Here is a 10,315-nt window from a genome sequence, read left to right as displayed (position 1 = left end):
GATATAGCTGTTGGAAATACACCAGATTGATGGATATGAAATGTTTATCTTGATTTCTGAGTTTTAATCTTCAAGTCTATTCACCAACTTCGCCACAAGAGGTCACAGTTGTGTGCCTCAAAGGTTTGTGAGTCCATTGATAGTGAATCAGGGCTCCGGGGGCAGCTATTTTAGTCACACATGCACTCTTTTTTTAACAAAATGTATTTAATGTTAACACATGTAAGTTAATATCTCTGGACGGACGACATTTTTATAAAAAAGCCTCCAGTCAGCAGTCTGTACGTGAGCTAGCACAACATATTATTGCTAACTTATTTTAGCTAGCAGGTTGCCAGGCAACCATCCGCAATTTTTTTCTTGTACTAATATTTTTTATTTATTACTTTACTACTTCCGCAGGCTTTCACTATATCTTTTATTTATTTGGTCTGAGAGGTAACAAAAAAAAAAAGAAAGAAAGAAAAGAAAATGTCATAATATTAATCCGTGTTTGTTTGAGGAAATGGAACACTCTCTCCTCGTCCAATAGGAGTTATTGTTTCACAAGTATAACCAACCTGACACTCTCAGGCGCTCTCACTTGACTTCCTCTTCACCAGCAGGCAGACTTCTCCTCAGCTCTCACTTCGCTCGTCTTTAACGACCAATTTACGTGTTTTTTTTAGTCGCTGTGCTTCTATTGTGAGTGCTTTTAGATTTATAAATCTTTACAGTAGAGGAGAGAGAATTTCTGCGACAGTTTCATTCATACGAACGGGGATGGCGTCACTCCCTCTGGACCTGTGTGTCGTCATACTGTCGTTAACTGCGATGGCAGCCGGTAAAGGTGAGTTTTAATAATTATACCAAGTTCATAAACCTGCAACCTGTAAGATTTGTTGTTCACAGGTGTGTGTTACTATTATATTCATCAATGTATCGATATCTGGGTTATAACAGAAAACATAACACCTCTCAACCTCCACACACCTCATCTAAATCAACTTTAAAGGGGATTTCAACAGATATTCCCCCTCAGAATTGTAATCCAATAAGAGTAATGTAACTATTTGTACTTTTCTTGAGTTTTTCCATCTGCTACTACTTTATACTTATACTTATTCCACCACATTTTAGAGGCAAATATTGTACTTTTACTCCGCTACGTTCATCTGATAACTTTAGTTACTTGTTACTAAAAGAGGTAACGTAATTGTACCATACTGTATAAATACTTAATTACGAGTAAAAGTAGTTACTTACTGTAACTACACTTTGTTGATAATACTGTACATAATACCGTGTACAGTAAGTTTTATTAACAAAATCTACTCAGTGATGGAATGTAACTAAGTACATTTACTCGAGTACTCTTTTGAGGTATTTGTACACAAGTATTTCCATTCCCTGCTACCTTACACCTCCACTCAGCTACATTTTAAAGGGTAAATACTGTAGCACATAAAAGTACAATATTTCCCTCTGAGCTGTAATGGAGCATGAGTTAGCACATAATATACTTAGTTAATTCCCTCATATCATACATACAGAACAAATGATGGGTTGAATAAATACATATTCATATCAACAATATAAATCTTCTATGTGAATCAATTACTTCAATTACTGTAATACACAGTCAATGTAATACAGTATTAAAATGACATCACCAAGAGTAATACTACTACTGATACTATGAGTACTTTCTGCTTTTGATTTTACATTTAGGACAGATAGTTGAATAATAACAATAACTCAGAACTGTGAAACTTTATGGAATATGAGATATGATGTTATTTTCTCCAGACGAACCGACCTATGGTGCATTAGGAGGCACCGCCGTCCTCACACTGGACTCTGTGGAAGGTCCCATCACCAGCATCACGTGGAAACACAACGGCGACATCGCCGTGCAATGGTACGGAGACGAAGTCGAGGCCTACCGCCATTTTAAAGGTACAATCACACACTTTCACCTGAGATTTAACAGCAAATGGATCTGATCTGACTTAATGATTAGCAAAACCCTTAAATCTTCCCTAAATACCTAAATATCCACCTTAATTGAAAAATAAGAGCCATTTTAAGGAAATATTGGAAATTAAAGCATTGTTTTCACATATTTGTTTATTTTACCACCTAAATACCTTGACCTGTGCAAATGATCTATTAGATATGCCTTATTATTTTTAAATCCAAAAATGATCCTCATAAAAATCACATTTAGATATGCAGTATTTGATAGGTTAACCCCAGATTTGTGCTAAATTGATGGATTTATAGGTATTTAAGTGTTTTGGTGGGTTTTCTGCAAAGACCAATTAAGTTTCCTTTATTGCATAACAATTAACTATCAATCTGTGTCTGTACATGTTTGTAGATCGCGGCATGCTGAATACCTCAACTGGAGCTCTAACGATCAAAGAACTGACTAGCGACGACAGCGGCAGCTACATGCCGGAGATCAACGACAAGGTCCAGGCCGCTAAGGAGTTCCGGGTTATCTGTAAGTGGAGGAAATCCTGGATGAGGACTGGAGAACAGACGGGGATGGTTTGACTGAGCCTCCTTGTTTTTCCCTTTGTCCAACAGCTCGTGTCCCCAAACCGTCCATCTCCACACAGTGTGACGCTGAGAATAAAGACTGTGTCTTCACCTGTGAAGGCAACACCACAGACGCCGAACCAGTCACCTTCTCGTGGCGTGCCAGTGACTACATATTTGGGTCATCCAGAGTGCTCCATATATGGAAGGTATAATGTCTCTCCACAGGTGATTTACAGGAGCCACTGCAATAGTAATAACAGCTATAATCACTGAAATGTTTGATATTAATAACACTAACAAAATGATTATAGTCTAAATATGATGTGTGATGATGATGATGGTGATGATGATGTTGATGATAATAGGACTTCAGCAGAGAGGCAGCATGGGAAACTGTGAGCTCCAGGGACACGCAGGGATTCCAGTCAGACAGCAACGTAAGTAGCAGAGAAGAAGAATTGTAAACAGCAGTATGCATGACATAACTGTCTTCTCCCTGATGTTATTGCTGGTAATCTGAGCCTGTTGCACATGCAAACGTGTGTGCTTGCTCAAGTTAAATGATCTTTTCATTTTCTAGCATTGGAGCGAGCCATCGTTCAGTTGTATAATGGAAAACCCCGTCAGCTACAGTTACAGTGATACCGTCATCAACCCCGTCGCCCCTCGTGAGTCAAATATAGACTTTAACAGCATTTTTAACATCTTAACGTCTTAATTCTGACTTTGTGCTCTCAGAACTGTTACAATATGTTGAAGTCTTTCATTTTGTTGCAGGGTCCTGGGGACATGTGATATTCATCATAATCATAGTATTAGTGGTACTAGCGGTGGTGCTGCTGTGTGTCATCTGTATTGTATGTATATACAGAAAAGGTAAGAACCCATAAATATTGATTGTGTTACTTTGAATAATGTTACTTGCAGTGTTTTAATGCGACAGAGTGGATGCTCCAGTAGTATCAGATATTATAATGCAGAGCAAGTCTTTCAGTTAAGCTATATGATGGAGCAGAGTCTTTAAAAAACACAGAAAGTGTTTGTTAATGGAGCCTGAGTGAGAGGAATGAAGGTTCAAGACCAGACAGGCCTCCAGACGTACTGCAGAGACTGTGGTAACACTGGGCACTGGTAACATTCCCACAGTGTGAGTCAACCGCAGGGCAAAGCATGTTGCCTACGAATCATGACGTTTTTACATTTCTCTAAGTGTCAAAGTAATCCAGTGACAGAAGTAGATTTATGACGACGGTGCGAACAGGAAATGGTAGAAGCTCATTCCTGTCCGGTCTTGACTGCGGGTTTCCCCCCCGGCCATCTATGATGAAACTGTTAGTGTTGAAACGATGACAGCTCTCTGATTCAGCAAAAAAAAACAGAATTACAAAATATAATATGGGGATTAATGTTGGACTGCGGTGAGTTACAACATACATGTGTTTGTGTTTAAAACAGGAAATTGCTGTAAAAGGACGGCACAAGGTAAGAAAATACATCCACTGTACTTCACTTACATACATAATAATAATAATATTTATATCTATATCTGTGTTCATGCATTGTCAAACATGTGCGCACCCAACATTTTTAAATATTTCATATCAGAATTTTTAATGAGTTTTAAATAGATGAGAGAAGCCTCCACAATGCTGGGCTTTATAAACGTATACACAATGACAAACATTAAGTAGCATCATTCAGACACAAGGCAGTTCAAAGTGCTTCACAGGGGCAGAGAAATACTTAAAGAAAAAGACATGAAGAAGTTAAACATTGCATTTGAAAAGACAATAAAACAAAAACAAATCAAGCAGATGAATGATTACAGATTTTTAAAAAGTTATGAGTGTGATTAATTGATAACCAGCTCTGATTCAATGAGACAGACCACAGTTATGAATCAAAATTACAATGGATATAAATATGAATAAATAAAGATATTGTTGAACATGTCGAACATTTGTAGCTGTAAAAACATCACGTAAAGACATTTTACATTGTAGAAAACTCTCTGCATTTGAACTGAACCTTCATCTTGTGCAGCACAGCTTTCTCCACAATATGTAGTAATACTGAGCAGTTTTAGCGACATTGTTAAACTCTCTTTATAATTTGACAGAGAAATCAGTGATGCTTGAAAATGGCGGAATTAATTTCAAGGACCCGACACCGGCTGCTCCTGGAGATGCCAACAATGCAACTGGTGAGTGTGTCCAGTGGTGTACATCTACTCACAGTGTGCATAAAGGTCCCACATGATGCTCATTTTTTCAGGGTCATAATTGTATTTTGGGTTACTACCAGAATAATTTCACGTTTTAAAGCTCCTGTCTGTTACAAAGTCACAGACCTACTTACACCAAAATCTAAGCTTAAAATACTTTTGTGTAGCAGAACTAGCAGAACACAATCCCTTGTTTATCTTGGAAACCACCATAGATGATTCAGAAGTGGCTCCATGTTGACACTCAGTGCTTCAGTGAAGGATGTGAGTACTTCCTCCACAGCTGGCAGTTTCAAAAAATCATTTTCACACGAGATTACTTCCTCTTGTGTTCTTTTCAAACACGTTTTGTTAATCCAACAAACGCTACGTGTGAGCTCTGAGTCTTAAGTGTAACTTGTGAATGACCAAAACACACATTTCTGAAGCTTCATAGCAAAACAGCATTGCAGCATTCTCCCAAACAACTGAAGTAGCTGGAGGTTTATTTTGAAATGTAAAACGAAACAACTGAAAAAGTCTTAAATCAGTCTCAGTAGATTGTGTGATGTAATCCAAGTTTTCAGCAGCTGCAAAATCATAATCTATGCTGAAATCTCTCAGTAACATCTTCAATGTAAATTTCTTTGTGAGTTGTTTTAACAGCAGAAAACTGACAGGTTTCATTATTTCACAGAGGGATCGGTGTTGCTTCAAAATGGCCGAGGAACACCTCCCCAGACAACCGCTGCGTCTGAACACAACCATGTAACCGGTGAGTAAAACTTTGTGTCACCTGATCTGAATGACGATATGAATCCGCGACAGGGAGAGTCGGAGTGTTACAGACATGTTCTGATCATTTGACAGAGACTCCTTTGGTGACTGAGGTGGAGGAAACATCCACACGGGATAAGACTGGTGAGTAAACCCTTATCGTACCAAACGGGTGTGACGGCCAGAACCGTGACAGCCATGTTTGTTTTCTCGACCATTTTGACTACGTGGATGATTAATTTACCCTCTTTGTATTACTTTACAGAGATGCTGTCAGTGATTTCTGAAACATCTGAGCAGGACTCGACAGCTGCTGCCTGCGAGGAAACAGGTGAGGGATATTGTAAAATACTCCATATTTAGTTAAAGAATAGGCAAGAGGCAGAATTAGTCTGTCTGCAGAGGACAGTGGGAAAGATGGCTGACACTTTCTTGAATTATGAACGTGACAAATCTTTTATCATTTGACAGAGAACTCAGCTTTGAAGACAAATGGCCCAGAAGCCCTCGGCCGGCAGGAGCCGCCAGAGGACCAACAACCAGCAGACGAAGACAGAGCAGACGTACCTTTGACTCGCTCTCGCAAAAACTCTACTTACTATCAAATAACAGATTCTGTGTAGGTCAGTATGAAGTCTGAGGGGTTTAACTCTGTAGCTGCTGTGACCTGCAGTGTTTTTGGTACCATTCTCAAGCAAGGTACAATGGGGGAAAGTTTATGAAGGATTTTCAGCCCTTTATTAGGCAACTAAACAGCCAAAATGTGTTTGCCTGTATTCACTACAGTGTTGGTGGTGGGTCGGGACTCAAAGAGGTTGAGAATCACTGAACTAAAGAACCTTTTTGGTCTCATGTGGGGGTAGGCCATCTGGCCAATGATGATGACATTATATACTCCCTCTCTTTATTTATATATGTGTATATATTTATATGTACACACTCCACTCTATCTCTACGATTGGCTTGGACACATTCAAGATCACAGTCAAAAAACCACCATCCGCCCACAGTCTTATGCAGTATCTACTTTAAGGTGTTGGTGAGCACAGTGAATATTATTGCCACTGTGCCTGATTTATACCAGCTGCGATGACGCATTTCAACTCATAGAGTTCTCATTTCAGCAGCACAAAAGTGCAGCTCTGTGCTGTTTTTCATACGATTTCAAATTTCCGATTCCTGAAGCTCCTTCCTCTTTTTTCTTTAATGATGTTTGACTGCAGCTCCCGTCCAGTGTTGTAATGAGAGAGGATCAAGCTGTGAGCTTTTTGGTTTGACAAGGTGTGTTTTGAGTCAGATATTTGAAAGCAAAGAAAGAGTCAATACTTTTTGATCATGTGTTTTCAGGCTTGTGTTTGCCTGACAGCAGCTCTCAGATACCAAACGGTTCTTGAATAGAAGCTTTAGTTGGACTGAACCTCGTGCTGCAGAGTTTCAACACCAGGTGCTGAAGTGAAAGTACCTCTTCAACCAAAACAATGGTGCAAAATGTTCCCCGTGTCACACTAATGCTGCCTGCAATGCCAAAGTGTTTATGTACTGTATCTACAACCGCTGTTACAGTCAATATTTCATTGCATATCAACTTCAGTGCCAATCTTTTATATATATATATATATATATATATATATATATATATATATATATATATATATATATATATATATATATATATATATATATATATATATATATATATAAAAGATTGGCACTGCAGCATATGTGCCGTTATTTTTAGTAACTCAAAAGTATTTGTCACTTAAGCAACAGACAGAAATCCAAGTAACTGTGACACAGAGCCTGAACCAAACATGAAACGCTCAACAGATGATCGCTGACGAGTGTTTCTCTTTTGCAGAAGTTTAATATTTGAGATGTGAGAAGAGCTTTTTTGAGATTTTCTAAGAACTAACATGACAAAAAGAATAAGATTAAGATGTATTTTTGACCTTGATGTTACATATCAGTGAGAAGTGTTTGGTTGTTGGATGAGCACAACTTTTTAATTTATTAACGTCCTCATGAATGTAGTTTAGATCTTTATATTTGCTTTTCTGTGTTGCACAGTCTTATTTTATGAAGTGTCTCTCTGCTGCAAGTTCCTTTTCTGTCCAGCAGAGGTCCTCACACACTCTTAAAACTGCACCCTGGTGAGGCAGCTGTGCTTGCTTTTATTTATTGTGTGTGTGTATGAATATGGATGACACGTTGAGATATGATGAAGACAAATATGCAGATTTATAACAGGTGAAGGAACGAAATGGATCAAACAAAAAAGATCATTAAAAGCACAAAATTACTTTGTAGTTCATAAGTTCTCTCAAAAAGGAAGATAAAGGGTTATTTTATTTACGCTTTTTTTTTTTTTACAAAAGGTTTGAAGACTTTCAAGAGCTTTCATGCCGCCCGTCTTTATACGCACTCTCATTTCCATTACTTTTATTTTATTTATTTTATTTTAAAATTTGTGTTATGAAATGTGATGCCATTAAGTGTCTGTGTTTTTTAAGCTCTGTATGTATGAGATGTGTTTGCACATTTCCTTGTTTGAAGTCTGTGAGTAGCACTCATCACTGTGTTAACTACAGTACATAGAAAATATGCTTGACTGCTTTATACTGACATGAACAGCTCATACTGAATAATATCACGCTGCATTAAGACTTTTACTGTCGTGGTTTCGGACATTTTCACACACTGTCAAGCATTTTCAAAGCTTTCAAAGCAGATAGAAACTCTATTCAAACTCTGGAATATTCCACAAGCTGTCTACATTCAATGTTGTATTCATCTTTCAAATCCCATTAAAACTTTTGAAAAAAATATCTATATTTTTTAAAGCGTTGTCTCATCGCAATTATGTTAGTATAAATTAAAAGTCAAATCTATGAACCTCGCTTTCATTATGATTTCCAGTCTGCCACCGTTTGAGAGACTATAGGTCCCAGTGAGTCATGACGCAAGCCACGACGTAAGCTTTTCATGCATTGGTGGTTCAGTGGTAGAATTCTCGCCTGCCACGCGGGAGGCCCGGGTTCGATTCCCGGCCAATGCAGCGCTCCTTTTCCCTTCAGTCCCTTTAGCCACATACTCAATATGCTTCAGCTTTAGAAGGTGCACAGGCAGGAAGACATGGTCAATACGACACACGTAACGGAATATTTGCACAGAGAAAGCATTTAAGGAACTTTTTTTAGGCAAGGGGAGGAGGGAAACCCGTCAAACAGCCAATTAGACGAAAAATGACTGTTCGGGTTAAAGAGCCTTTGCATTTTTCTCAGTCTCAATTTCTAAAGTTTCAAGCATTGGTGGTTCAGTGGTAGAATTCTCGCCTGCCACGCGGGAGGCCCGGGTTCGATTCCCGGCCAATGCATCAGGCTTTTTCCTGTTTTCCCTTTAAGGAACATATTCAATATGCTGCAGCATCAGAGGGTGAAGTACATGCGCAAATTCCAATTGTCCACTTCGACCAATGAGCCTGGTAGTGTGATAACAGAGGCCTGCCAGCACAGAGCTTTGAAAAAATAAAATAAAATAAAATAAAAATCATGGTCGTCCATGTTGCCCAAAAAGGGTCCAGCCAACCTTTACAATACCATTCAGGTTAAAGGAGCATTTGCATTTTTTCCAATCTCAATTTTTAGCAGTTTAAGCATTGGTGGTTCAGTGGTAGAATTCTCGCCTGCCACGCGGGAGGCCCGGGTTCGATTCCCGGCCAATGCATCGCACTTTTCCTTACCTTACTTACCCACTTGCTGTGTCTCAATTCAGGGTCTGCATCCTTTGGAGCCCGCCCCTTCAAATGCGGCCTTCTTTCCCCTATTTTTGGAGGATGCACTGCTATGATACTTCGTATTTTCTTAGTGTTATTTTCGACAAGTTGAACGTCACTTGACGTCTGCCCATATTTGGCCTTCCGCTATTGGTTACTGCTCAACTGAAGCTGCCACAATGTCTGGAGGTCACAAGTTTGCACGGACCGTCGGAAATACGCAACTCCGCAGTTGTTACTGCTTATTTTGTTTCGCAGTTGCACTATGGACTTAAAATCTGTTTTAAATAAAGTTTCGTGGATGAAAGAGGAGCTGCTGGCAACGTTTTCCCGGCCGCTCACTTTTCGGGGGACTTGAGATCTAACAAGGCAGCAGGGATGGAGAAAAAACGCCACAAAATGTGCTTAAATCAGCCAAGTTCTTTCGGACAGTTGGTGAGTTACCGTCAAGTTATTACAACAAAGTTCAGCTACCATGTTTAGTAAGTTTCGTGGCTTTCATTTTCTGTGTGAAAGTGCTAATGTACGCTAGCTAAATTGTGTCGGTTAGCTTATTTGACGTGCGTCACATTCATGCTGTCTAGCAGCTAGCTTAAAAGCTAAAGTTTTGATTCACAGCTGACAGATAAATTTAGTCAATTGACGTGTTTATTAGCATGGGCCGAATTTTTTCTTAGTTTTGAAAGCAGTAGTGTGGCTATTCTTGACAGCCACATGTTGGGTTTCATTAAAGTATTTGCAGCTTGCAAGATGAAATCTCATGTTGTTCCTGAGAACTTCGTAGAGAGGATGGGATGCGCGCTAAGAGGGACAGTGATGTCACAGAGTATACATCAGCGGATTTGTTAACTAGTTTGCTTTTAAATGCAGTTTGTCCTTGTTTCTTTCGTTCTGGCTAGTTTGTGTTGAAGTCAGAGGCAGATAGCTTAAAAGCTAAAGTGTAGCTGGAAATGTAATGACAGCATTTCAGATGTGCAGACACTGTAAAAGAGAGCGTATGGACGGAGTGGTGACTGTAGGTCAGAGGTCACCAG

At 39.1% G+C, this 10,315-nt stretch overlaps 2 protein-coding genes and 3 non-coding genes across 5 annotated transcripts in view; all 5 read left to right on the top strand.

The window, feature by feature from the left end:
• Positions 1-448: 448 nt before the first annotated feature.
• On the top strand, positions 449-7,130 carry LOC119014944. The gene is made up of 13 exons (XM_037090402.1): positions 449-829; positions 1,789-1,938; positions 2,363-2,488; positions 2,575-2,735; positions 2,895-2,966; positions 3,110-3,197; positions 3,307-3,405; positions 3,985-4,011; positions 4,649-4,732; positions 5,430-5,507; positions 5,603-5,653; positions 5,775-5,840; positions 5,981-7,130. Exons 1-13 carry the CDS (start codon positions 763-765, stop codon positions 6,130-6,132), a joined length of 1,221 nt encoding a protein of 406 aa, XP_036946297.1. The 5' UTR covers positions 449-762; the 3' UTR covers positions 6,133-7,130.
• Positions 7,131-8,493: 1,363 nt separating this feature from the next.
• Positions 8,494-8,564, top strand: trnag-gcc. Its single transcript has one exon. It is a non-coding gene; the product is annotated as a tRNA-Gly (tRNA).
• A 247-nt stretch (positions 8,565-8,811) lies between these two features.
• Positions 8,812-8,882, top strand: trnag-gcc. The gene has a single exon. It is a non-coding gene; the product is annotated as a tRNA-Gly (tRNA).
• Positions 8,883-9,161: 279 nt separating this feature from the next.
• trnag-gcc lies at positions 9,162-9,232 on the top strand. The gene has a single exon. It is a non-coding gene; the product is annotated as a tRNA-Gly (tRNA).
• Positions 9,233-9,535: 303 nt separating this feature from the next.
• Positions 9,536-10,315, top strand: part of LOC119015553 (FERM, ARHGEF and pleckstrin domain-containing protein 1-like) — a 77,927-nt gene continuing 77,147 nt past the window's right edge. Inside the window, exon 1 of the mRNA XM_037091636.1 lies at positions 9,536-9,716. The gene's annotated coding sequence lies outside the window, so the exon portion shown is untranslated. The remainder of the gene's footprint in view (positions 9,717-10,315) is intronic.

The sequence above is a fragment of the Acanthopagrus latus genome, chromosome 24, assembly GCF_904848185.1.
Source record: "Acanthopagrus latus isolate v.2019 chromosome 24, fAcaLat1.1, whole genome shotgun sequence".
Lineage (NCBI taxonomy): Eukaryota > Metazoa > Chordata > Actinopteri > Spariformes > Sparidae > Acanthopagrus > Acanthopagrus latus.
This window is presented reverse-complemented; position numbering and strand designations above follow the sequence as displayed.

What these genes read in the sequence shown, in the direction of transcription:
- LOC119014944 (XM_037090402.1), top strand. Translation starts at nt 763, where the DNA reads ATGGCGTCACTCCCTCTGGACCTGTGTGTCGTCATACTGTCGTTAACT. An exon ending in TGCGATGGCAGCCGGTAAAG is followed by an intron (nt 830 to 1,788) that starts GTGAGTTTTAAT and finishes TATTTTCTCCAG; the next exon opens with ACGAACCGACCTATGGTGCA. An exon ending in TGCTGCCTGCGAGGAAACAG is followed by an intron (nt 5,841 to 5,980) that starts GTGAGGGATATT and finishes ATCATTTGACAG; the next exon opens with AGAACTCAGCTTTGAAGACA.